This window comes from Xiphophorus maculatus, chromosome 20, assembly GCF_002775205.1.
Source record: "Xiphophorus maculatus strain JP 163 A chromosome 20, X_maculatus-5.0-male, whole genome shotgun sequence".
In the NCBI taxonomy this organism is placed as follows: domain Eukaryota; kingdom Metazoa; phylum Chordata; class Actinopteri; order Cyprinodontiformes; family Poeciliidae; genus Xiphophorus; species Xiphophorus maculatus.
Genome location: NC_036462.1, coordinates 5,719,813 through 5,746,700, shown reverse-complemented (window position 1 = coordinate 5,746,700; position 26,888 = coordinate 5,719,813). Strand labels below are relative to the sequence as shown.

Genomic DNA, 26,888 nt, shown 5'->3' with positions numbered 1-26,888 from the left:
GCAGATTCCTGAGCAAATTCTGGAACCGATTCCTTCCGGAACCGATACGTTGTCAAAACTGATTGAATCCTGAGAGGACTGGTCTTTGACTAGAGCATTCCAGGACTTTGAGTCTTTCCTTTTTCAGTCATTCTTTCGTAGATCTGCTGCAGCCCAGATCATCAGCCCTCCACCACCGTGCCTGACAGCTAGTATGAGGTGTTTGTGTTGACCTTTAACCTTTAACGGAGCTCTGGTGTTCAGAGATGACTGACTCGGTTCTGCAGCTTCCACTCTGTTGATCATTGCTGGTCTCTGCCTGGTTCTGATGACGTTTAGTTTCCAGTAACAGGAACTGGTTTCCAGTCTGAGACTCAGGCTGTTTGTGGGTATCTGACAGGGGTGGGGTTTGGGTTTGGCTGTGACTGTGGCCCCGCCCCTCTGATTGGGTCACCCTGTGACCTCGGTCATGTGACTCCGGCCCCAGCTCTTTGTTCCGAACCGTCCTCCCCCTCTGCTTCATTAAAAAGCCTTTTGTCTGATCGGGGGTTCACACACACACTGGTAGCTCTCTCTTCTTCTTCTCCTGATCTATTGTCTCTGTTGCTCAGATTAGCATCAATGGTATTACATTTTTTTAGGACCAGCTCATTCAGTCAGACAGCCCAACATAACCTCAATAATATTAATTTTATTTATTTTTAACCTGAAAAACAGAAGTAATGAAACCAAAAGCTGTTTAAAACCCCATCATGTCAGATTCACACCAGCTTCTTTTTCTGTTATTCTTTGAGGTCACTTCCTGGTTCTGATTCCCAGCATGTCGTCTCAAAGCTCCTCACTAAACAAACAGGTTTTATTCACTCCCAGACATTAAGCAGCACATCAGTTCAGTTTGTACAGTTTTCCATCTAAGGAAGCCCAGCAAACTGCATCAGCTCACTTTACAGCAATCCTTCATTCTGAGTATGCACATAGCGACAGTAGAGAGGAAGAAACCTCCAGCAGAACCAGAACCAGATTCAGGTCAAGTCTGAAAAGTAGACAGGTGACTGTCTCCCATTCCACTTTTATAGCCTTTAGGAGCCAGCAGTCCTCCAATACCAATAGACACGTTGCAGCGTGATGTCACGCACGCTAGATCCCGCCCCCAGCTTCCCAGTGGAAGGTGAACATCATTGGTTTTAGCTGTTAGCCTGTCAATATAACACACTAAATCTTGAATGTATGTGTGATATATAAAGGAAAAATGGACACAGAGCTTTGCTACTATAACAAGGTCAAGAAATTTTTTTTAATAAAAAAAAGTAGCAAGAGAGCGGGAAGTAGTTTAGTTATGCTAGCTTGACTTTGACAAACATAATCTGTAGATGTGATGCTATAGTGATTAGCTAATAGCAGCACTAATCTACCACAGCAATCACTTATTAATGATCACAAGCTAAACATGGAACCTGAAAACATAAAACTGCAACGGACTGAATGTTCTGTTGTTTGAGTGTTTTTGGTGTTGCATCCTGATGCACTAGTGGAGCTGTTGTCAGTCAGTTGCTATGGCAATGAGTCTGTGTGTAGCGCAGCTAACACAGAGAGTGACGAAAAAGTGTTTTTGACTTGTTTAACGATTTTTCTGTGTTATTTTTCCCTCTGCTGTGGTTCTCTGAGGTAATAATCTCTTCGTCTCCTGGTTTCATTTTGTTAGCGGTTCTACTGCGACGCTGCTATGGATGGGAAGGAAAAGAATAAACTTTTAGCGCTCCAGCATTGTGCGCATGCATGAACAAAACAAGCTGTTTGGGTCATTAAAGTGACGATTTGTCAGACTATTTGCAGATTGGTCAGACTGCAGCATTAAACAGACTGTGATTGGTTCAGGTTTATTTACTCAGCTGTTTTTTATTATTCAGAACCAGAACCTGCAGCTTACTGAAGGTAGACTCCTCTAAGCAGACCCTGAACAGAATGTGAAGCAGAGTCTGACCCCCTAAGAGTCACCTGACCATGAGGTCAGAGGTCAAAAGAACCTTTGGTCTGGCTCCAGCAGAGTTCAGGCCCTGTTTATTGACAGATGTTTGCTAACAGCTTCATAAACAGCTTCAAGAAGACATGAACAGATATGAAAACAGGGATCAAGTCACCTGCTGCATGGTTGTCCTGCAAATGTGTTTGGTGTCAATTCATTCATATTTTTACATATTTTAAACCATGCTTGAGTTTTTTAAGATGGCCACCATGTGAAACATATTTTTGCATAAAAATCACAGATTAAATGAACGTGTTTGTCAAAGCATAGCCTGCATATTTTTGAACTATAGAAACCATTTATATTTTCTTGATCTTGCTTCCTTTATCAGGTGGCCACATTCCAAAATGGCCGCCTCAGTCGTAATGGAGAATGTATGTTTGCACTAATATAAAGAGTTGATATAACTAGTGTTGAGGACAGCAGGCCAACAAGAATCTTATCTCTGCTAATGCTAAACTGTTAGACACATGAGAAAAATGAGCGGAAGCTAACGCTAACCATGAAAATGACATGGTTACAGCCTGAAATTCAAGTGGATGATGGGAAACATGAAAAACATCTGAACTGAGCAGTGAATAAGATTGTTTGACACTTGAAAGATTTTTAGAGCAATACTTTGCTCCAAGCGGAGTTCAGGAATCTGTAGTGAATGTAGTTTTGTTTTTCTGCCACCAGGTGTCACTGCTGAGGAGGACGGCAACTTTCAAAATGAAAATGAGTCAAAAGAATAAAAAAATGTTACTCAACAAATGTGCTAAAATGTAACTTATTTACATAATAACTGAATAAATCTAGTATTTGTAGGTATGAAAAGTTGATGCTAACGTTCGATATTTGAAAGGTTTTTACAGTAATAAAATGTAACGTAAATGAAATGTAATCAATTACAAATTTATTGATGGAACTTGACTTAATGCTTTGTTTTGATTGTTGATTCTATATTGCATTGTGTTTCTGTGTTTGTAATGATGTAAAGCACTTTGAAATGCCTTGCTGCTGAAATGTGCTATACAAATAAAATTTGATTGATTGATTGATAATAAGCTGCCTCAGTGATGTTAATAACCCAGATTATCTTCTGACCGTCTCCTCGTCAGATCTGCTCCCACCGCAGCTGCCATGTCTGCGACCCAGACCCAGAAGGAGGGCAGTGAGGCGGGCTGGGGCTCTCTGGAGGCTTTGGGTCTCAGCCAGAGGGAGCTGGTTCTGGCCGAGGCGCTGCAGATGGAGTACGACGCTCTCTCCAGACTCAAACAGGACAAGACCGGAACCGGGACCGGGTCTGCCCTTCCAGAACCCGGCGCTCCCAGCCAGACGGGCCTAAAGACTCCAGAGCCTTCCACACCGGGACAGAACCTCCCCACCTCCTCAGAGGACCTGCTGCTGGACCTCTCTGGGCCCGACTCCTCCCCCAACCAGCCGGGGGGGTCCCAGTTCCCGCTGCCCCTCCCACCCAGACCAGCGCCCCCTGCTGGGGTCTTCATGAAGGAGACACCCTACATCCTGGACAGTCCTGAGCTCAGAAAGTTCTCAGGTTCTGGTTCTGGTGACTCGGTTGGACCCGGCTTAGGGTTCCTCTCTAAAGGCTCCGCCCTGCCTGACGACGTTCCCCCCGCCGTGCCACCCAGGCACCCCCTTCCCCCTCCGTCGGGGTCAGAGCTGCCCCTGCTGCCCCCCCGGCCCTCCACCCGGGACGTTAACCTGTTCCACCCTGGGGGCGACCAGCTGAAGGTGACCTCAGCGGAGCTGAACTATGACCTCATCAACGACTCACTGGCCAGACTCAACGAGGGTCGCCCGGCGCCGCCGGCCCGCTGCGCCAACGGGGATCAATCAGGGAAGCCCGTGTCCCGCAGTAAGACCCTCCCCCCACAGGTGCCTCCCAGGACCTACACACCTGCAGCGAAGAGCAACAAGAACCAGCGCAGGGTTTCCGCTGACCCGGTAAGAACCTGGACGGTACAGAGCTGTGATTGGCTGCAGAATCAACCACATTTCTTGTTTATATGAACCAAACGTCCTGTCTATATTTGGGTCGAAGCTGCAGCTGCTTCAGGCCTAAACCAGGCCCAGAGTTCTGGTTCTGGTTACGTCATGTTTCTCAGAAAGAACCCTCCCAGTTCATGTTCCCCTACAGCTGAACACCAGTCAGACCAGTTTATCCAGCAGAGCGTCCCTGTAGTAGGAATATTTACTAAACTTGAGCTCAACCCACAACCCGGTTCTGTCAGTCAGAACTCAGTTCTGCCCCCTGTTGGAGAAAAGTCTCATCACACCTCAGGTGATGATCATCCTGCCCTCTGATTGGTTGAAATGAGGCGGAGCTTCAGCAGGAAGTTACATCACTTAGCTGTTTATTTATCACAGCTGGCAGTCTGATAGGTTTAGAAAATTATTTGAACTTATTTGATTTCTGATTGTTTTTCTCACTTGTTTTCTAAAAGAAAAGTAAGAAAATTACCAATGATATAAAATATTTATGAGAAGTGGCTTTTATTTGAATAATCCCTGCTGAGAGAAGGAAGATGGAGCATCAGGGCCACAATACCAGAATTTTTGTTTACTTATGAGAATATAGTCATAATATTATAAGAATAACAATGCAATTTTACCAGAAAAAAGCCTTAAAATTATCAGACAAATGTTATTTTCAATCTGATGTTTCCTTCTAAATTCGTGTGATTTTTTTCTTCCAATGCACAATCGTTTTAAAGTGTTATCTTTGAACATCAGTTTACGTTTTACAGATAACTTCACAATAGTTCTTCAGTTTAGTTTTTATTTTTAATGTTAGAGTTGTCATAAAATAACGATTTTATTCTGACAATAAAACACACCTGTGCGTGATGGAGCATTGGTATAAAACAAATCCAGATTATCCCAAAATTTAATCTGTGCTCTGATTGGCTGACAGGTATTGTGTGCTCTGATTGGCTGACAGGTGCGTCTGGGCTCCAGGACCAACGGGTTTGGATACGAACTGTTCCAGGTGTCGGAGGAGAGAGACGAGGAAGTGGCAGCGTTCTGTCACATGCTGGATGTGTGAGTGACTCCTCCCCTTCCTGTGTCATTCTCCAGAAATGACACAGGAAGCAGCTCAGACCAGGGTGTCCAAAGTTAGCATGAACTATTTTAATTAATCAAATAAAGTTATCAGATAAAAATAGAATAGAAACGGATCATAGATCCAAAACTACAAATGGTTTCTGCAGGTTTTCCGTGTTAAATGAAACACATCCAGTTTAATTATCAACTAGAAGAAAACTGAAACTTTTGTCTTTTCTCACCATTAAAACAGGACCTAGGTCAGTCTTCATTTGAAGCACTTCTTGTATTCAGCCAAGTTTTAATACAACAATGAAAAGCAGGTTTGACTGCAGAAAGGTGGACTTGGACTAGGCCTGAAATGATTAAATAGAGTAATTGACTATTGAAATAATCTTTAACTAATTTAGTAATTGATTAATTGTTGCAGTGGTCCCCGACCTTTTTGTCACCGCTGACCAGTCAAGGCTTGGCAAGAGAATCCGGTTAAAGGATTTTCAAAATAAAAGATCCTCCAGACTCAGATAATACATAAAGCGGAAATATTTAATTATTTCTTGTGCGGTCCGGTACCAATTGGTCCATGGACCGGTACCGGGGGTCGGGGGTTGGGGACGACTGAACTAGAGGATACATGCTCAAAAGGTCTGTGTGTGTGTGTGTGTGTGTGTGTGTGTGTGCGTGTGTGCGTGTGTGTGTGTGTGTGTGTGTGTGTGCGTGTGTGTGTGCGTGTGTGTGTGCAGGCTGCGCTCAGCGTACCCCAGCAGCAACCGCTCTAGGAACGCCGGCTTCGTGTGGTCGCCATCGGTCGGCCATGATGAGCTGCACCAGGCTCTGGGCGTGGCCGTCAAGGTGACGGTGGCTTGCGAGGCGTTCAGGGAACCTCTGACCTTCACCTGCGACGGTAAGAAGCCCGGGTAGTACCGACCGGACGGGTTCTGAAGTGAAGGAGGCGGTTCTCTAGGAGAATGGCTGAGCAGCTATATAAGAGTTTCCATGGATATGCTGGGCATTTGCATGATGATTTGCTTCGTGATCCGGTTCTGTCTGGTTCTGTCGGAGCCTAACCGGACCGGCCTGTGTGTCTCAGGCTCGTCCACGGTGGACCTGCTGATCTACCAGACGCTGTGCTACACCCAGGACCAACTGGACCATCTGGACGTGGACGACTACCTGCTGAAGGTCTGCGGACACGAGGAGTTCCTCAGCAAGTAAGAACCGGATCGGTACCGCTGGTTCTGGAGGTCCAGCAGCTGGTTCTGGTGCTCAAAGGAGGATCTGGTTCTGTGGTTTGTGGTAAAGCTACGTGGATCTTCTGTCAGCCTACAAATCTGGAACTGAAACTGTCAGAGAACCAGAACCGCTCTGGGCTCAGACGATCAGAACCACAGATGGATAACATGACTTCGTCGGGTTAAAGGTCATGAAACCAGCTGGTTCTTAATGGAGATGGACCTGCTGGTTCTGATCCGGCTGCTCCCAAAAGGGGTTCCTGTTCTGGATCTCTGGTTCCGGTCGCCTCAGAGCAGGAAGCAGCTGTAGAGGTCTTCTCCCTCACACACACACACACACACTAGGGGTTGAACCAATTAGTCGACTAGTCGACTAGTCGACTCTAGGACGTCTCGCGAGTTTTTACATTTCATGTCGACTAGTCGCAGTCATGTGATTGCCGGTGGTGACAGCCTGTGCTGATCTGACAGCACAGTATACGTCACAAGACAGAAGAAAAATAAGTTAATACATTAGTTTAAATGATATGTAGATGGATGCATAATTGTGGTTTTACAGTGTTTTTAAAAGGAGATGGAGTTGCAGCTGCAGTCCACTACAAAACACAAGCCGTCTAAAACTCGCCCCCTTCCCGCTAAGGATGTCACTTAGCCGGCTCGCGAGTGTCTTTGTCACGACGATCTAACTAATACATTATAATGTTATGTTGCTGATTAAATAAAGATCTGTGGTAATGACAGCTGCTGATTAAATAAAAGCCTGTAGTTGGTAATGACAGTGTATACTTGTCTGACATATATATAGCCGTGAGTTCGGGCTAAGAATGACACTTCGTGCTTAGAAGTGTCATCAGATCAGCTGTCAGAAGTGTATGACACTCTGACAGCAGATCTGACAGAACACTGGCTACAAAATGGCGTCTTCAAAACAGATCGAGGACAAAACCCGCATCTTGTCAAACAGGTAGAAATTACTGGGTCCTTGTATGACAATGTGCTCTTAGCGAACTCTTAGCGAAGAGAATATTGACAGCGAGTGAACTTTATTTACCCCCCTCGCCCCCCTGCCACCTCTTTTTATTGTTTTTACATGCCATCTAAAAGATGTGCGTTTCCTTTTGAATGTTGGTTTCCCAGCAACTTATTATTTATCATAAACTATCCCGATGTTTTGTTGTTTCACTTGTTGTTGTTCTGTGTAAATGCCGTATTTTTCCGTGAAAACGGGTAATAAAGCCTCTACGTTACTCCAAAGCTTTGCGTCTTGCGTTGCTATGACGTCACAACGACTAGTCAACTCGACATCGACTCGACTTTTATCATGTTGACGTTGACTAGAAAATATCTTAAATCGTTCAATCTGCTGAGTCAGCAGAGCTTCCTGCCGCGCATCGGGCGGAGGAGAAGCAGGTGGTTTCGTTGAATTCAGCTGTAACCAAACGGGATCCGTTCATAACAGGTTTGGCTTGTGATGTTCCAAAAGCTCCATGTAGTCAGTGTGATAATTTGACTCCTATAGTAACTATCCAGAGATCATCAGCATCAGCCAGTGTTTAGAAAAAAAAAGTCAGACCCGACTTTGTGCAACACACTTTTCCCCGCTGCTCACGAAGAATCTCCATAATAGACTTAGTAAAAGCAGGAGAAGGGGAGAGTGTGTGTGTGTGTGTGTGTGTGTGTGTGGGGGGGGGGGGGGGGGGGGTGTCAATATTTGCCGTGAAAATAGCTAATAAAGCCTCCAAGTAGTTGTGAAGGGTTTTTGCGCTTACGTCACTATGACGTCACCGCGACTAGTCGACATCGACTCGACTATTATCATGATGTAGTCGACCTTAAAAAATATGTAGTCGTTCAACCCCTAACACACACACACACATAGTGTGTCTGCTGTTGAATGTGTGGAAGTGTGTGTGTGAGAGATAAGAGCGGCTGAACTTCCTGCTCTGAAACAGTAACTCATGGAGAACCGTTTATTGATCCGGGCCGGTTTCTCTGAGGATCCGGGCCAGAATCCAGGAAAGATTTTTTGTGCATCCGGGTAAATTTTCCTGTAAATTTGGATTTTGAGGAGACCGTGACAACAGAGGAAATAGGAGGAAAAACCCAAATATTGCAAACTCTGAATAAAACTGATCTTATCCCTTTCTCTGTCCGTCCTTCAGTTCTCAGACTCTGGCCGGTCTGGAGTTTGTCCAACAGTGTCTGAAGTTTGACTGGGACATTCGGCTGTTTCTCACCAAGAGATCTGCTGTCAACACCAAGCTGGCTCGCACGGTACACACACACATACACACACACACATACACACCCCTGCACACACACACCCACACGCACACACAGGCTTTGTTCTAAGACAAAATGAAACAATCAGCTGAGAGGCTGCAGGAACCCTCTGTGGTTCTGAACAAATGCTGGTTCTGGGAAACAAACCAGGTCACATTCTGCTTCCGTCATTTAAAAATGACCCGGTTTCAGAGCAGAACACCGCCCCCTGCAGGTGAGCTGCAGGTACTGAACCGACCAACCCTGTAGCGCTGTCCTAACCAATCAGATTTCACATCCACTGAAACCAGGAAGTGAACCGCTGACTGTTTGAGCCAATCAGAGACAGAGACTTATTTTCCTTCCAGAAGGAAGACGATGACACGCCGTCCTCCATGAACCACTGCATCCTGCTGCAGGAGCGTCCCATTAAACAGACGGTCACCAGGTGAGGGGCGGGGCCTGGCCACAGAGCTCTGATTGGTCCATCTCCTTTAACGAGTGTGTCCATGTGTTTGATCAGGGAGGCTCTGACTCTGCTGCTGGACACCTTTCACAATGAGGCTGAGTCCTTCCTGCTGTCAGAGGTGACCTGTATACACACACATCTAAAGATCAAAATAACCATGAGTTACACACACACACACACACACTCACACCCTCTTATTTGTGTCGCTCTCTGAAGGTGGAGCTGCTCCTGCATGTGGAGCGCCTCGTCCAATCAGTGAAGGCGCTCTGCAATTCACTGGCTGCCGTGGAAACGCCGGATGTGACGGCGGCCCTGAACCAGCTGCCAGCATGCCCCTGTCGCCTACAGCCCAAGGTTCTGAAGGTGAGCGGTTCTGAGGTTCTGAAGGTGAGCGGTTCTGAGGTTCTGTAGCAGACACTCAGAAGTTTAACGTCTTCCTGTTTCCCAGGATGCATCAGTGCTGTCGCTGCGGGAAAACAGAGGTACGAACAAAACCAGTGATCCGGTTAGTTCCTGCAGCAGAACCTCTTCAGTTCTCCTCTCCTCCTGCAGAGTCTGTGGTGGAGAAGCTGACGGCGGCCATCTTGGACCTGGTGGAGCTGTACTGCAGCACGTTTAACGCCAACTTCCACACAGCGGCGCAGAGCCGGAGCGGCACGGCGCCAGTCCAGGAGGCCGGGCTCGTCACCAACGTGCTGTCCTTCAACGTGTACGCTGCCCATCGCGTCCCCATCACCTGGGCAACCAGGTACGTCGACTCGCTGGATTGCATCAGGTTTCCTGAAGCTCGGTCGGTTCTGCAGCTGTTAGATCGGTTCTGTTAAACCATAGAAAGATGAAATGTTCTCTGACCGGATCAGAGATGATTCTGAGCATTAAACATTTTTTGAAAATATGAACTTGGTACACCTGGCCTGTTCCTCATGATCTCATCATGACATCACATGTGTTCTGCTCTCTCATTCGTCAGCTACGAGGGTTTCTTCCTGTCCTGCTCTCTGACTCATGGAGGGGCGGAGCTCTGCGCGCCACAGCACACCAGCAAACAGGCCGTCAGTAAATACCTGTTCCACCTGGTGGTGTGGGACCAGAGGTACGCACCTGAGCCGTGACATCACAGCCTCAACTGGTCCAGGTTCTGTTGGCTGGTTTAAATCTGATTGGTTCACATATCCCAGTCAGTTGAATCTTCGCACGTCATGGTTTCTTGAGGTGTGCCACAGGGCCGTGTGCTTGGCCACTTCATGCTGCGCTGCTGCCAGTCTCGGCCAGGATTCTCTTGTAAAAGAGATTTTTTATTTCAACTAGAGTTTCCTGGTGAAACAAAGGCCTGATTGTTGAAGTAACCAAACAAAGAACATCACAGAGCAGTAATTAAGCTAAAACTCTACAAAAATGTAAACATTTGCTTCTTTGTCTGTAATTATGTTCTACCCAAAACTCCTCAAGTTGCATTTTTAGCTTCATCTGGTTCAGATTCTGTCAAAGAAAATTGTATTAAGTATCTTTTGCTGTCCAATTAAATTTAAATTCAAAAATACTTTATTAATCCCAAAGGGAAATTAAATGTTGTTGTAGCTCTTCAAGATTCTTCAAAGAGCCATTGAAGATTAATTAGATCTATTAATCCAAAACTGTATTTTTAGCTGGAGATGCATCAGCTACAAATGATCAAGCGTCCGTCTAAGGAATCCTATTTTAGGCAGTAAAATGTTTCTTTTCTTAATTAAAAATTGGACTTTAATTGTTTGTTTGCATTTTGTATGCATTTCTAAAAAATTTTAAAGAGAAAAATTAGCAGAATGTGTTAATTTTTTGTCCAATTAATCGTCAGAATAATCAATTTCTTTTCTTTTTTTTACCCCTCCAGGGGGTATTTTTGTGGGCTCTAGTGTCCCTTATATGACAGTAGGCTGACAAGAAACGGGGAAGGAGAGGAGGGAAGACATGCAGCAAATGTCGTCGGGTCCGGGAGTCGAACCGCGACAGCCGCGTCGAGGACTCAAGGCCTCTAAATACGGGTCGCGCTAACCCCTACGCCACCACGGCACGCCCGGAATAATCAATTTCTAAAATAATCTAATGTACATCGTATTCCAAATTATTATGCAAATTCGATTTAAGTGTCATAAAGATAAAATTTTTTGTTGTCCTATTAAATTTTTTATAGGTGTTATTGTGTGTCAGGGCTCTTTGAATCACTGTAATTAATTTCAGAGAGCTGGTTGATTAGTTTGTCTGCAGAGCTCAATTAAAGGAAATCTAGTTAAGAAGGATGTTCCACATTATTAAGCAGGCCACAGGTTTCAAGCAATATGGAAAAGAGAAAGGGTCTCTCTGATGAAAATCATCAGATAGTGTAGTGATGTGTGAGAAGGTATGAAAACATTAGATATTTAACGTAAACTGAAGCGTTATCGTACTGTGAAGAGATTTGTGGCTGATTCAGAACAAAGATGGTTTGTACAGATAAAGGCAGAATGAGGAAGGTTTCTGTTAGACAAATTCATGACATTAAGAGAGCAGCTGTTAAAATGTCCTTACAAAGCAGCAAACAATTATTTGAAGCTGCTGGAGCCTCTGGAACCTCAAGGTGGAGGATCCTCCAGAGGCTTGCAGTGCAGGAACCTACTATTGGGCCCCTAACCAGAGCTCACAAGCAGAATCGGTTGCAGTGGGCCCAGCCGTATATGAAGATTAATTTTCAAACAGACTTGTTTACTGATGACTGCTGTGCAACCCTGGATGGTCCAGATGGACGCAGTACTGGATTGGTGGTGGATGGCCACCACGTCACAACATGGCTGTGACATCAGCAAGGAGCTGGTGGAGTCATGCTGTGGGCTGAATTCATGGGGGGAGAGAGAGAGCTGGTTGGCCCCTTCAGAGTCCATGAAGGTGTGAAAATGACCTCAGCAAAGTATCTGGACTTTCTGACTGATCACTTTCTTTCATGGTTCAAAAAGAAGAGCCAAACCTTCAGTAGCAAAATTATCTTCATGCATGACAATGAATGCTGCAAGGAAAACCACTGTGTCATTGGCTGCTATGGGCATAAAATGGGAGAAACTCATGGTGTGGTCACCATCCTCTGACCTCTGACCTCAACCCTATTGAGAACATTTGGAGTTTCCTCAAGCAGAAGATCTGAATCCAGTTCATATCAAACCAGCAGCTCTGGGAAGGTTTTCTGACATCCTGCAAAGAAATTCAAGCAGAAACTTTCCACAAACTCACAAGTTCAGTGGATCAAGAATTGTGCTGTGATATCAAAGAAGGTCCAATGTTAACATGTAACTTGATCTGTTAAGATGTTTTTGATTGAAATAGCTTTTGATTTTAGTACATGTGACACTTAATGCTGCACATTCAAAGAATGACCATTTGCAGTTCTTTATAATCCATAAAATGTTTAGAAAATCTGCTGTGCATAATAATTTGGAACAGTGCATTTTGAGTTTTTTATTTTTGAAAAAAATACTGTTCTGATGGGGAGCTTTGTTCAGTAAAATCTGATTTATACTATAATATAAATAGTTCATGACTTGAAAATTATACTGACAATCATTTGCATTGACCATTTGGGAAAATCTGAGAAAATATCACTTGCATAATAATTTGGAACAAGGTGTATATTCATATGCCTCCAGTTGGTAAAATCATCAGATATCAAAATGTCTGCCGTTATGCTGATGACACTCAGATATATTTATCCACTAATCCTTCATTTTAACCTCTGACCTCTCCCTAACCCCTCACCCCTCAGGGTGTGTTTCCCAGTGGAGATTACCCAGCTGCCCCGGGAGTCCCAGCTCACAGTGACACTGTACGCCAGCCCTCTACCGCCCCCTGGAGGAGCCGAGGAGAAGGGCAAGCAGCGGCGCAGCACGGAGCCTCTGGGCTGGGTCACCATGCCGCTCTTCAACTTCAGACAGTGAGTCACATGGCTCCCAGGAAGCTTGGTTCACATGCAATGTTAGTTCCCTTCTTGGTTCTGTTGGGCTCGTCACCATGGAGACGACCATTTAAAACTGAAGGGACATGGATTCACGGTTCAGCTTCCTGTCACGGGTCACTCAGTAAATCTACCTGCTGATGGCAGGTGGAGGTGTGTGTGCTGATGAGTGTGTGTTTAATGTGTGTGTGTGCAGTGTGCTGACGTGCGGCAGGAAGTTGTTGGGTCTGTGGCCATCAACCCCAGGGAGGAGCGGAAATGCCAGAACCAGTTCTCCCAACTTCAGCCAGCCAGACAGCGTCATCCTGCAGGTGAGAACCACACCTGGACAGTTGAAGATCTTTCTCCTGATGATGTAGCCAGACAGCGTGACGCCTCACTTGTGTGTCCCCAGGTGGACTTCCCCACCTCCTCCTTTGAGGTGATCTTCAGCACGCCGCCCCCTGCTGACTTCTGTCCTCAGTACGAGTTCAGCAGGCTGGACACGATCAGCCAGATCCAGCTGCAGGACGTCCTGCAGAAGAAGGCCTTCCACTGGTCAGACACACACTGACACACGCCGACACACACACAGATACTGATGCAGTGAGTGTCGGTGTGTGTGTGTGTGGTATTATAATCCTTTTCCTGTATTATTGACATGTTTTCATGTTATTCCCTGATTCCTGTCTGCAGGCTGACGGCGGACGACAAGCGGCTGCTGTGGGAGAAGAAGGCCTTCTGCCAGTCGGAAAGCGCGGCGCTGCCTCTGGTTCTGGCCAGCGCCCCCTGCTGGCAGTGGGCGTGTCTGCCAGAAATCTACGCCCTGCTGCGGCAGTGGGCATGTCTGGGTTACCTGGACGCTCTGGGGCTGCTGCATGCATCGTACGCTCTCACCTAAACGGAGGAGATGCAGTCTGTCGCCCAGGTGAGCTCACCTGACTAACAGTTTCCTGTGTTTTTTTTTTTCTCCAGGTTTCCGGATCAGGAGCTGAGGAGGACGGCGGTCCAGTGGATGGACTCCATATCAGACCCGGAGCTGCTGGACTTTCTACCTCAGCTGGTTCAGGTAGCGCCTCTCACCTGTCTTGTGTCCTAACAAACTGAGCATGCTCGATCTGGAGTTCTGTATTTGGGAAAAGTCAGGAATATGAAACCAGAACCTGTTAGCAGCCGGTACCAGCCGGTCCTCTTCTCCGCCGGCTCTGTTTGTGTTTCAGGCTCTGAAGTACGAGTGCTACCTGGACAGCTCTCTGGTCCGCTTCCTCCTACGGAGAGCCATCGGGGACATTCGCATTGCTCACTACTTGTTCTGGTGAGCTGCAGCTTCTCTCAAACCTGGTTCAGAACCGAGCCCAGTAGCCCACACTAGCTTTCTGCTTGATGCCCTCTGGGTGCAGAAACATAGTCATAGTGACACCTCCCCCCCTCATAGACAGTCTCTGGTCAGAGAGATCGATAAACTGCTGATTGGTCAGTTATTGATCCTCCAGAAGCTAGCCGCTGTGATTTCGTCTCCGTGTCCACATCAGGCTGCTGAAGGACAACCTGCAGGACAGCCAGTTCAGCGCTCGCTATCAGCACCTGCTGGCCGCCCTGCTGTGCTGCGTGGGCCGAGCTCTGAGAGACGAGTTTGACCGGCAGTGCTGGCTCGTCTCCATCCTCACCCAGGTGGCCCAGAAGGTCCGGGACGCCACGCCCTCCAGCCGACAGGTGAGGAAGACTACGTTTGTTACGTCGTCACAGAAAAGAGAATCCTGGTGTGAAATATAACTGATGGTTTTAGATCAGTTTATTGTAACTGTAGCCAGGAGATGATGATGTAGTTATTGTTTGGTCAGTGTTTTAAAGTATCTGATTAGCTGCAGGAACAAACTGTCCAGCAGGGGGCAGCAGATCCTGAATTGGTTCTGTTTCTGTTCAGAGTGTCCTGAGAGAGAGTCTGGATGAGATGAAGCAGTTCTTCTCGGTAAACAGCTGCTGCAGGTTACCTCTGAACCCAGCGCTGTTCGTCTCAGGAATCAACATCCAGGTAACTGCAGACTGACACACACCTGCAAACATCCTCAAACTGTCCCAACAAAGCTGGGACCAGGACGTTGTCTGAAATGTCCCAGTTTCCTGAAGCATTAAAGCTGCTTTCCTGCTGATGGTTTGGTACTCGGTTCAAATAGTGCAACATTTGTTTAATTTCCAGCTGCTGTAGTTCTTTTTCTCACTGCACAACGCAGGGCATTCTGGGTAAATGAAACCAAAGCTAACATGCTAGCCTAGCACTAGCAGCAGAAATGGCTCCTGGCCTTTAGCCAAAGACTAAAGAGAAATCCTCCAACTAGTAAAGTCTGACGCCTCCATTTTGTTTCCATCTGGTGAAGAAGGAAGTTGCTCTCAGTGTCTTCAGAGGTTTTTGTGTCGTTTCCTTCAGTGGTTCTTGGTGCAGCGCCCCCACAGGCCAGGAGGGGAACAGGTTGCTGAAAGGGTTTGGTTGGTTTGATCTGTGAATCTTTCTTCTCTCTCCGTTTCAGTCTTGTTCCTTCTTCAACTCCAACGCCGTTCCTCTGAAACTGTCCTTCCAGAACCTGGACCCCCGCGGAGACAACATCAATGTCATCTTCAAGGTATTGCCTGCCTGCTTTCACAGGTAAGCCCACACCTGGGCGCCTGTGAGGACTGATGTCTCCCTCTGTGTGCAGTCAGGAGACGACCTGCGACAGGACATGCTGACCCTGCAGATGATCCGCATCATGAACAAGATCTGGATCCAGGAGGGGCTGGACATGAGGATGGTCATCTTCAAATGCTTCTCCACAGGCAGAGGACGAGGTGAGGCAACAGGCGAACACCTGGTCAGCAGGTGGAAAACAGGTGAAGTAGCCAGTGTAAAGTCAGAGAGGATAATTAGTCCAGGAGGACAGTTGAAACCTGTTTGAGTTACGTGTCTCCAGGTGTGACAGAATGGTGTGTTACGTGTCTCCAGGTATGGTGGAGATGATTCCTCACTCGGACACCTTGAGGAAGATCCAGGTGGAACATGGAGTCACGGGATCCTTCAAGGACCGGACGCTGGCCGACTGGCTGCAGAAACACAACCCGACTGACGAGCAGTACGACAAGGTAACACTTCCTGCTCACTTAAAGGCTTTTACTCTGAACAGGAAGTTGAACTAACACCCTTTCTGTCAGGCAGTGGAGAACTTCATCTACTCGTGCGCCGGCTGCTGCGTGGCGACCTACATCCTGGGAATCTGTGACCGCCACAACGACAACATCATGCTGAAGACGAGCGGCCACATGTTCCACATCGACTTCGGGAAGTTCCTGGGACACGCCCAGATGTTCGGCAACATCAAGCGGTGAGAGGCCGGCGGTGTCGCCTTTCAGGAGAACATCTGATTACTGATGCTCATAGTCATGGCTGCCTCTGCAGGGACCGCGCCCCCTTCGTCTTCACCTCCGACATGGCGTACGTCATCAATGGGGGAGACAAACCTTCCAGCCGCTTCCACGAGTTTGTTGACCTGTGCTGCGAGGCGTACAACCTGATCCGCAAACACACACACCTGTTCCTCAACCTGCTGGGCCTGGTGAGAACACACACACCTCCGATCAGACGGTACCAATCGGTTCTGGCATCACACACTAGCGACCCAAACAGTGGACCCTGTGGCACTCCGTGGGTAATCAGTGTCTGTTGAAGGTTTATCATCGAAGAATCTGGAGACAGTCGTGATGTCCAAATGTTTTGGCATGGGGGCCAAAATGTCAGGTTGAAGCTACTTCAGGGGCCACTAGATTTTTGTATTTTTCTTTTTAATTATAATCACAAAAATCTACTTTTTATTTTTGTTTTTACTCAACACTCAGTGTTTTGATGAAGTAAAGGATCCCTGAGTTTTTGTTGACAAGAGATGCATAAATCAAGCTAAAAAAGTCTTGCAGAAAAAAAATCTGATCATTGATCAAGATATATATATATTTGTCTGTGTGTCTTACTCCTGCTTTATTTTGCTAAGTTTGTTAAATGGGCGTTCCTGAGTCTGCATTGCATCCTGAACACTGGATGCTCCTGGGTGAAAGCTTCGCCTTGCACTTTACATTTCCCATTTCAAGATTTTAGTAGTTCCTGTTTTGAACAGCTTGCCATCAGTGAAAATTTCACCCTATCATTGTTTTTAGATGTATCAAACTGACTGAACTGACAAATTCAAATATAGGCTATTCTTAAATTCCGACCAATCGTCCTGAAGGCCGTAAATGGCCCCCTGGCCGCGGTTTGGTCACCCCTGCTGTAATGTGTAGATTTTTGAGAGCGGTGGGTGGAGTAGGCCTCCAGTTTTCTGCTGATCCAGAAGCTTCAGCAGCGTTTCTGCTTCCAGATGCTCTCCTGTGGGATTCCTGAACTGTCAGATCTGGAGGATCTGAAATACGTCTACGACGCTCTGAGGCCTCACGAGTCGGAGGCTGATGCCACCACCTACTTCACCAGGTACGCCTCCACCTGAGCACACCGCTGCAGCTAACAGGAAGGGGCAGGCGGACTCATACCATATTTGGAAACTATTTGGGACCATTTCACTCCTGAAATGAAGAGGGCGCTATTATCCATGGTCTCTCGTTTTTATTTTCTTTTGAAATCTGATATTTCTTAGCATGTTTTTGAATTTCTCTCTTATTTACTACAGCACAGCTCACAGTTCTTAACACCTGCTGTAGCTTTCTACTTCTAAATTTGTCTCTTATTTGTATCCTTTGGGTTCTGCTACTGTCTCTAGTGGCATGGGGGTGTTAACACAACTAACATGAATAAATCACTAAATCAGAATATTTATTAATTCCAGCATTATTGGCACCATGGAATATAAATTCTTTAATAAAACATTGTATTTTCTTCTTCATTTTCTTAAGGGTGTAGAGTTAATTAAATGACATAAACAAAACCTTAAAGTGATCCAGTTCCTCTTGACGGCCAACTTATTGACATTGTGACACATTTTAAATACATCGGGTTCATTCCTGGACAGTCTGCTCAACTTTACTGAAATCATTGACTATATTTTTAAGAAATGGTCACAGAGACTCTTAGAAAAACATTAAATGCTTTAGTAGAGTTTATTATTTTACTATAAGTAGCAGTTTGGCTACAATATCTGATAACAGCCATCATATTCTGACTTTCTATGATTATTATGGAAATATAATATCAGATGTTTTTTATTTTTTGGTCAGCTTCTTTGTTCTTTTCTCTTTGTTTTGCGTTTGTTTCCCCCCTTGTGTAACTTACAGTTTTGGCATATCATAGTGTTAAAATGCAACAGCGCCTCCTACGGTCACAGCTGTGGCGTAACACCTGGTTGGTCTGATGAACAGGTTTGGATCTCTGTGACCTCTGACCCTCAGCTGTGTCTCCTCCTCCAGACTGATCGAGTCCAGTCTGGGCAGCGTCGCCACCAAGCTGAACTTCTTCATCCATAACCTGGCCCAGATGAAGTTCGCCTCGTCAGAGGACCGACCCGCGCTGTCCTTCGCTCCCCGGATCCACACGGTGAGGAGCGACGGTGTCATCAAGAACCTCTACATCTGCAGACACATCCGCTCCGCCAACAAGGGCTACGTGAGTACCGAGCCGCTGGGACGGGATGCTGCGGGTCTGACCGCTAGGCACTGGTCTCACTCTAACTTGGTTTTGTCATGACTTTGTGTCTAATTCAGTTAGTTTCCATTAGTTTTTAGATTGTGTGTGTTAGTATTTATTAGTTCTTATTAGTTAAATATTGTTTAATTTTTATTAGTTATAGTTATGCCTGTCATGATAATAAATGTTACTGGATGATATAAATTGCCCCAGAAGTTATTGTGATAAATAATACTGTTGTTGTCTTGAGAACATTTTCCAGTAATATGATAGTAATGGCATAATAATTAAAGAACACATTATCAAAGATCAATTAACTTTAATCCACTGGAAGATATTTTAAATATCCAAAATAAATAAATAAAACTACAAATAAAATGAATCATGATGTCCGGTGCGGCGCTGCATGTCCGGTGCGGCGCTGCATGTCCGGTGCGGCGCTGCCTGTTTGGTGCGGCGCTGCCTGTTTGGTGCGGCGCTGCCTGTTTGGTGCGGCGCTGCCTGTTTGGTGCGGCGCTGCATGTCCGGTGCGGCGCTGCATGTCCGGTGCGGCGCTGCATGTCCGGTGCGGCGCTGCCTGTTTGGTGCGGTGCTGCATGTCCGGTGCGGCGCTGCATGTCCGGTGCGGCGCTGCATGTCCGGTGCGGCGCTGCATGTCCGGTGCGGCGCTGCATGTCCGGTGCGGCGCTGCATGTCCGGTGCGGCGCTGCATGTTTGATCCAGCGCTGCCCGTCTCTCTCTGGGCCTCCAGGCGTTTGTGGTGAAGGTGGAGCGTGACGCTCAGCAGGAGGTGCAGCTGGTTCAGAGGACCTTCGAGGAGTTCCAGGAACTTCACAGCAAACTGCGACTCGTCTTCCCCTCCTCCAAGCTGCCCAGGTACCCTCTGGGCCCCTCTGGGCCCCGTCAGGCCCCGCTAACCCAGCTGGGCTAAAGGTTCTAACTGTCATCTTGGCCCCGCCCAGTTTCCCCAGCCGCTTTGTGATTGGCCGTTCCCGAAGTGAGGCGACGGCGGATCGGAGGAAAGATGAGCTGAACGGCTACGTGTGGCACCTGATCCACGCGGCGCCGGAGGTGGCTCAGGTGGGTCGGGTCTGCAGTCCAGGCTGTTGTAGTAATGCTTCACATAAATTTATATTTCAGCAAAATCATTATGTGGATCATAACTAACACTGAAACAAAAAATTCATCTTAAGAATTAGTGGGAGCTAAAGATGTTAACCATTACAGTTGACGACTGATAATGGTTAACCGAGTGGTTTCTGCTTTTGCTACATATTATTACTTCAAAGTTGTATGAATATTATGACCAAAGTCAAAAACATATGTGAGTTCATCCAAGTCATGAAAATGGGTTACATTTTATAGCAACAGTTGGTTTAAAAGGCTCAGAAAGCGGCAGCCATCTTTAAAAATGGCCGTCATCCTGAAATTGAAGTGACGTTTCTGCTCTCATTCACACCTGAAGGATTTTTACAGAAACATGCTGCAGTGTGAAGAATGTGACTCCATGTCAGAGTGGGTGTGAGCGTCCTATCAGGCCGTAGCAGATGTTCTGTTTATCTGTGGAGGTTCTGCAGGGTTCTGGTGGACCTGTCAGCCGGATCTCTGCTGTCACACATCGTGTGTGTGTGTGTTTTCAGTGTGATCTGGTCTACACGTTCTTCCACCCTCTGTCCAGAGACGAACGAACCGCAGGAGGCAGCAGCAAACCTGCAGGTACGTTCCCTTTCAGCTCCAGGATTGGACGGATCCATGTGGTCACCATGGTAACAGACACTTTCTGTTGCGTGTGCGTTGCAGAGGTGTTGTGGTCTCCAGCTGCAGGAACGGAGCTCGGAGAGGTCAAGCTGTCCATTTCCTACAAGAACGATAAGCTGTTCATCATGGTGATCCACATCAGAGGCCTGGTCAGTACCACACCCAGGTTCTGATTCCAGGTTCTGTTGGGTCCTGATGAAGACTTTCAGTGTCAAGTCATGCGTAGTTGGACCTATAGAAATTATATTAACTGATATTTTTTTGATTTTTTTCAAGATGGCCACCATGTTTGTCATGGGAAAATCGTTTTCTTAGTCAATTTTTGGACTAAGATCTCCAATTAGATGAATGTGTCTGGTGTCAAATCTCAATAGGAATCATTTACGTTTTCTGGATCCTTTAACTGATTGATATTTTCAAAATAATGGAAAATTTATGTGAGATTGGCTTAAGTTATAGCCAGATAACCAAAGAATTAGGTTCACTCACCACTAATTCGTTCCTAACTTCACCAACGCTAATCTACTAAAAACAAAAACTGTACAGTTAAAACTAAATAAAATCAGCACAAACCAGTACTGAACTGCTAAACACATAAAAAATTAGCACAAGTTAATGGAAAACAGCTAAACATAAGAAATCAGCACAAGTTGGACACAAAAAACAGTACAACCTACCACTAAAGCACTAAACGTAAAAAAATTCTTGCAAGTTGACGCCAAACAGCACAAGATGAAAGAATTAGTGCAAGCTAATGCTAAACATACAAAAAAAATTGGTAGAGGTGTTCCTGGCTCCTGATTGGCTGTTAGGCCTGAAACCTGGACTGATCCGGCCCGGTTCTGGTGTGTCTTCGTGCAGCAGCCCCTCCAGGACGGCACCGACCCGGACCCGTACGTGAAGCTCTACCTGCTGCCCGACCCCCAGAAGACGGGCAAGAGGAAGACCAAGGCAGCGCGGCGCACCTGTAACCCCACCTACAACGAGATGGTGAGGCACACTTCCTGTCCCACCCAGGGACCATCAGGAACCAGTAGCATCAACCTGGCTGTGTGTGTGTGTGTGCGTGTGTGTCCACAGCTGGTGTACGATCGGATCCCGCGGGGGGACCTGGACCAGAGGGTGATCCACCTGAGGGTTCTGAGCGACGGGTCCTTCTGGGAGAACACGCTGCTGGGGGAGACCTTCATCTCCCTGACCAGGCTGGTCCCGGGTCAGCACTGGGTCGACTGGCACCGCCTGGATCGAACGGGCTCAGACTCCGCCCACTGACGGACGGGAAGCAAAGGGATGTCCTTTCAAAATAAAAGCTGCTGTAGATTTGAGGACTGTGGCAGTTTTCTATCAAAAACATTTGAGATGATTTTATGTCAGTTTGAAGCTGGACTACAATGATGGATCTGCTGCTGCTGAGTGGTTCTGGTTCCGCTCAGAACCATAGAATAACGAACTGGACTTTTAACAGAGAACATGCAGGAACTGGGAGCATTTTCCAGGAAACAAGCTGGTGAATGACTGAATCGGTTCAGTGTCGAAGGGTTCGGACCCTCTGAGGTCAGCAGAAGTTCTGCTGGTTCCGGACCATTTTATGGCCTTCTGGGACGGTTTCTCTGTTTTAGAGCTGTAGACCAGATGAATGTGGCAGCTGCAGGACTGGGACGTCCAGCTGGCAGGCAGAGTGTGCTTGGGCGTTTCTCAGCTATAAGCTCTGATTGGCTGAAGCTGCCTGTGACCCCGCCCCCTGGACAAACAAGCTCTGCTTGCAGCTGTGGGTTTCCCAGCTCAAAGCAAACAGGTAGCAGGTTGCTGCGCCTGTTACCATGACAACTGAAGCTATCAGTGTAACCATGTGACCCTCCATAAACATGAGATATACTTTTAGAATGAATTGTACCCATGGTTTTATAAAGCAGAGCCTGGTAAAGGTGAGGGCAATGAGGCTCCGCCCACCTAATATTCCAGTGAGCAGCTTCCGCTTGATCAGACTGAACCTTGAACATAAAAATGTGAGAAGTTTCTTTACCTGGATTTTTTTTATTATTATTATTATTTGCACTAAAAACAATAAACTTGAAGTGAAAAAGTGAATCTTTGTTTTATTTTTTCTCCTGATTTCTCTGGAAATGTATTCAGTCATAAATGTTGAATCACAGATCAGAGTCCGGTCCCGTTTGTAGTAACGTTTACCCGAACAGAACCTTTTAACTGGGTTCAGCCTCCTATCTGTACCTCTGTAACATTAAACCTGTTACCTTTGACCTTTATAGGGTACTCGCCCTCATCAGCACGTGGCACTCGCACACCTTCCAGTGCTTTATGCGGCGTTGATGCATCTGCCGCGCGGTAGCGCGCCGCGCCTGCCGCGCCTGCCGCTTACCGGAAAAGGAAGGGACGGTCCGCGGACTTTCTGATGAAATCTCTCGCCAGAGAGGCAGACAGACAACTCGGCTACCCGGCGGCTTCACCTCCCTGGTGGACGGACATCGAGCAGTATTATCGACCGGAGGACAGAAGTGACATCTACAGCGGGTGAAGGTGTTCAACTGAGCAAATTTTAAAGGGTTTCTCCGCGGGAAACCAACCGTCAGTTAGCTGCTTGTGCTAAGCTAGCGTACTAACTAGCTTAGCGTGCTAACTAGCTTAGCCTCTCGCGGCTCTCCGCAGTCAGAACCGGACAAAATGGATCTCTTCCGCTGTTTAGACAGAGACCAGTCGCCGTTTCACGGATCCAAAATGTCCTGCCTGGCTCTGTATTTCAACTCGGGTTCCACACGGAATAAGTCCCAGCACCATTTCGAGTCTGACGCCGGTTTTCTGGAGGATATTTCCTGGTTTCCGCGCAGCATCGCTGGTTTCTAAGTGTGTGACAGCTGTCAGAATAGCAGCTGGCCTGTTTACTCCGCTTTAACGAGACAACATGTTCAGAAACTTTTACACTGAAGGACGTTTATCTGACGGCCCTCCTTCATCTGCCCCTTTCGGGGTCGCCTCGGTGGGATTTGATGGCCAGGAAAGCTCGTGGATCGGCCTCCTGTCGAGGCCCGCGCTATCGCTGCTGCGGAAGGTTCGGCGGTGGAGCGCGGCTCCCGCGGAGCTCAGCAACAGCTTCATCGGCGAGGAAAGGGAGATTTTACGGCAGCTGAATGAAATAATCCCGCATCATCTCAGCTTCACGCAGTGTCCACATGACGGAGCAGCCGGCCAGCTGGAACCGGGACTCGCCAGCTCTGTGCCCTGGCTGAGCGCGGTGCCGGTGCGGCATGTCGGGACGGAGCTCCAGCCACAGGTCGGGTACTTCTCCGTCCGGGGGCTGCTGGGCTCCCAGGAGGCCGCTGGAGGGAAGGCCTGGGCGGTGAGCCCCGCCGGGAAGAGCGGGCCGTGGTGGGGCAGCTTTCTGCGGAGGGGGGACATCCAAGAGGAGGGGGCAGAGTCCCAAACAAACCGCCCCCCTGAGGCAGAAAGCTCTGGACCCCCCCAGCAGCTCAACAATGCAGACACAGTCCAGAACATGGCGGCTCGGCCTGGACCCGAACAAGACCAGGGCTACCACAGCCTGGAGGAGGAGCTTACCCAGCAGGGCACCAGGAGCCCCCTGACAGAGGAGCAGCAGACTCAGATGGAGCCGGTGCCAGAAGAACCAGAAGCAGAGGAGGTTCTGTCAGCGCCTCAGTGTGGAAACAAATCCATCGCCTTCATCATGGGGCTGCCCTGCAGCGACGACGACGACAGCAGCCAGTCCGAGTCTGGCTCTGATGATGATGATGGGTTCGACAGCGAAGGTTCCTCAGATCTAACCTCTGATGAAGATGAGGATGATGAGGCGTCGGACTCGGACAGTGAACCCGACCGGGACTCGGAGCGTCTCTGGAGCTCCTTTAGCCACAGCATTGACCCCTACAACCCGCAGAGCTTCACCGCTTCGCTGCACACGGGCCGCTGCCCTCGGGCTGACCCCGACCCCGCCCAGGCTGACCCCGTGCCCTCCCACGCTGCCTCCCCCCCCTCCAGCCAGGACACCTGGGACGACTCAGCGTCGGCGAGCGAGGCGGATGAGGCGGAGAGCCTCCGCCTGCTGCGCTCCTTCAGCAGCTCCTCTGACCCCTACAGCCCCCTGAACTTCCAGGCTCCACTCAGGACTCAAGGGCCCACCGGGCCCCCCTCCAGAACCAGGAGTAGAACCAGTCCACAGACCGGCCAACAGAACCTGGCAGCGCCACCCGAGTACAGGAGGGAGGAGGCCGAGGAGAGACTGGACAGCGGCTTCGCTGAGGCCGCTGCCTCCAACCGGAGCACCAAGAAGGTCAGTTACCTCACTTCCTGTCCAGGATTGCTCACCACCTCACTTTCTGCTCGATTGGTTCAGAACCAGAACCTCCTCTAGCAGAACGCTGCTTCCTGCTGGGGAAACCCAGAAGGTTTCAGTTTGGTGTCCAACAGGAGTTGAGCGATAAATCGGTCCGATTTCCTTCATTTTGGGGGATCGGCCGATACTTACACATCCTCCAACCTTTAGGTCTAAAAACGAGCCGCTGTTCTCTTTTCCTCCGCTGTGAGATGTTTGACCCACCGGCTCACGTTTAAGTTAAAGCTCTCAGGGCCACAAGTTGTGTTTTTTCAGTTACAATAATTTTACGGTAAATACATAGTTTTCATGTGATGTCACAGTTCTGGGACAATCACAGACATCTTGGTTCTGCGATTGTCTACCAGAACCTGAACTCCGACACCAAAAATAGAATTAAAGATCCATGTTGATCATTTGTAGATATTTAGCTGCTCATGTCAGATCCTGATAAATATCGGAGCGTTTCCTCATTGAAACAACTTTTTTCTTTTAAACCAGAGATTTTATTTCTAATTGGACCCGGCCCGACTTTACCAGAACCGGGTTAAAATGTCTCTAAGCGACGATCCGGTTACATTTCTGTCTGCCCCTCACAGTCACACAGTAGGTTCTGACTGTGTCTTCAGTACCTTCAGGTTCAGCAGAGGTCCAGATTATTGGGTTAGAATTGCAGGTTAAAGGTTCTGGTTCTGGTTGTTTACTGAGGTAACGCCAGGACGTAGTGTTCTGACCTCTGCTGGGTTCAGTTTCGTGTTTCGGCCCAGAATGTCTCGCATTGCTGCAGGGAGGCGGAGCGGACCAAAACCGGATCAGTTCTGGTTCTGTTCTGCAGAGACCTGTCAGCCTAAATGATTCATTGATTTGTCTTCAGCTGGTTCTGGATGTGATCCATTCAGTGACCTTTGACCCTGCCCCCCTAGGTCCGGTTCTGTGACGAGGTGGAGGAGTTCTTCGCCAGCTGCGGTGAGGAGGAGGACCGGCGCGGCCCGTGGGAGGAGCTGGCCCGGGACCGCTGCCGGTTCCGGCGCCGCTGCCAGGAAGTGGAGCACAGCATCGGGTTCTGCCTGGCGCCTGCGCATCGCCGTCGGGTCTACCAGGGACTTTCTGCCCCCTCTGACTCCTGACCCGGGCCCGGTTCCGACCCGGTTCTGGTATGCAGGTCGGACCTCGAATAGCTGCTGCTTTCACCAAATCACTACAGAGCCAGTCAGGGCCCGGCATTCAGCCCTGCCACCTGCTGGTTCTGGTTCCGCTGGTTCTGCTCTGACCAGCGGGTCCAACGTTTGAAGGAATATTTTGACTTTATTAAAAATCAGTCTGTTGCCAATTAAAAGTTTATTTTAAGGATTCGGGCTCCAATTAAAGCCTGAGCAGGTGTGTTAACAAGCTGCTTAACGAGGGGCGGAGCTAGTTGGTCCCATTAAAGCCAAAGAAGAAGAGTCAGTGTTCTGGTGCTGCTCGGCATCGCTGAGGTGTTAAACGTCCAGCAGGAGGCGCTCATCATTCAGACAGGTCCTGTCCGGTTCTGATCCAGTCTGGTTCCAGTCTTAGGTCCGGTCTGGTTCTGTCAGAGGAAGATGATGTGAGGTGATGAAGGTGTGTTCCCGCTTTCCAAGCGGCCCTGAAGGCAGCAGCAGAACCTGCTCTAGGGGTTTGGTTTCCATAGCAACCACTGCCCGCTGCCTTCAAGGTCCGAGAGAGTGTGGGAATTCCGAGGTTCTATTTTGTTTCAAACTGAATTTATTTCTCAAAGTTTTGAATCCCAAATGTATTTTAATCAGTTTAACTCCAGGCTCACTGATAACCAGTGGATCCAGTCTGGTTCTGACTGGTTCTGGAGGCTCATCTGATGATTGGTTTGATTATTAAACACCACAGGTTAAATCACCATTATTTTTAGAGTGACTGGATCTGCAGGACACCAAGAGGTAGAGTCACCTGCAGTGGTCTCCTGGTACATTCACTGACCCGCAGCTGAATGGGATGTTCAACAGATCCAAGTACAGGAAGCAGAATCTGCTCCATCATGTTCAGGACTGAAAATATTAATCAGAGGGAACCTCCCGGTTTGATCACGATCTTTGGTGTTATTTTAATCAGAGGAAGGTTTTATTTTTCTAACTCGTAGTTTGATTGGAGCTCACTGGTTATGCTTCTTCATCTCTGCCCAGATAACGAGCTAATAAATAATCGCTGTTGATCAAAA

At 47.8% G+C, this 26,888-nt stretch overlaps 2 protein-coding genes across 3 annotated transcripts in view; both read left to right on the top strand.

Moving 5' to 3' along the window:
- Positions 1–23,242, top strand: part of pik3c2b (phosphatidylinositol-4-phosphate 3-kinase catalytic subunit type 2 beta) — a 24,564-nt gene extending 1,322 nt beyond the window's left edge. Inside the window, exons 2-33 of one of the 2 annotated variants that reach the window (XM_005812958.3) lie at positions 3,103–3,949; positions 4,947–5,047; positions 5,794–5,954; positions 6,141–6,261; positions 8,445–8,556; positions 8,913–8,992; positions 9,068–9,131; positions 9,230–9,376; positions 9,462–9,495; positions 9,566–9,761; positions 9,984–10,106; positions 12,780–12,947; positions 13,165–13,279; positions 13,363–13,505; positions 13,644–13,832; positions 13,923–14,016; positions 14,168–14,262; positions 14,480–14,660; positions 14,872–14,979; positions 15,473–15,565; positions 15,641–15,770; positions 15,925–16,061; positions 16,131–16,300; positions 16,375–16,531; positions 17,324–17,433; positions 18,363–18,558; positions 19,331–19,455; positions 19,542–19,659; positions 20,220–20,295; positions 20,380–20,486; positions 21,199–21,327; positions 21,418–23,242. In XM_005812958.3, the coding sequence (XP_005813015.1) occupies positions 3,125–3,949; positions 4,947–5,047; positions 5,794–5,954; positions 6,141–6,261; positions 8,445–8,556; positions 8,913–8,992; positions 9,068–9,131; positions 9,230–9,376; positions 9,462–9,495; positions 9,566–9,761; positions 9,984–10,106; positions 12,780–12,947; positions 13,165–13,279; positions 13,363–13,505; positions 13,644–13,832; positions 13,923–14,016; positions 14,168–14,262; positions 14,480–14,660; positions 14,872–14,979; positions 15,473–15,565; positions 15,641–15,770; positions 15,925–16,061; positions 16,131–16,300; positions 16,375–16,531; positions 17,324–17,433; positions 18,363–18,558; positions 19,331–19,455; positions 19,542–19,659; positions 20,220–20,295; positions 20,380–20,486; positions 21,199–21,327; positions 21,418–21,609 (4,797 nt within the window). In that variant the 5' untranslated portion in view covers positions 3,103–3,124 and the 3' untranslated portion in view covers positions 21,610–23,242. Of the gene's footprint in view, positions 1–3,102; positions 3,950–4,946; positions 5,048–5,793; positions 5,955–6,140; positions 6,262–8,444; positions 8,557–8,912; positions 8,993–9,067; positions 9,132–9,229; positions 9,377–9,461; positions 9,496–9,565; positions 9,762–9,983; positions 10,107–12,779; positions 12,948–13,164; positions 13,280–13,362; positions 13,506–13,643; positions 13,833–13,922; positions 14,017–14,167; positions 14,263–14,479; positions 14,661–14,871; positions 14,980–15,472; positions 15,566–15,640; positions 15,813–15,924; positions 16,062–16,130; positions 16,301–16,374; positions 16,532–17,323; positions 17,434–18,362; positions 18,559–19,330; positions 19,456–19,541; positions 19,660–20,219; positions 20,296–20,379; positions 20,487–21,198; positions 21,328–21,417 lie in introns of both variants that reach the window. The other variant, XM_023353515.1, reaches the window with a different exon arrangement.
- LOC102218496 (protein phosphatase 1 regulatory subunit 15B-like) lies at positions 23,243–26,888 on the top strand. The gene is made up of 2 exons (XM_005812959.2): positions 23,243–24,637; positions 25,603–26,888. Exons 1-2 carry the CDS (start codon positions 23,255–23,257, stop codon positions 25,804–25,806), a joined length of 1,587 nt encoding a protein of 528 aa, XP_005813016.1. The 5' UTR covers positions 23,243–23,254; the 3' UTR covers positions 25,807–26,888.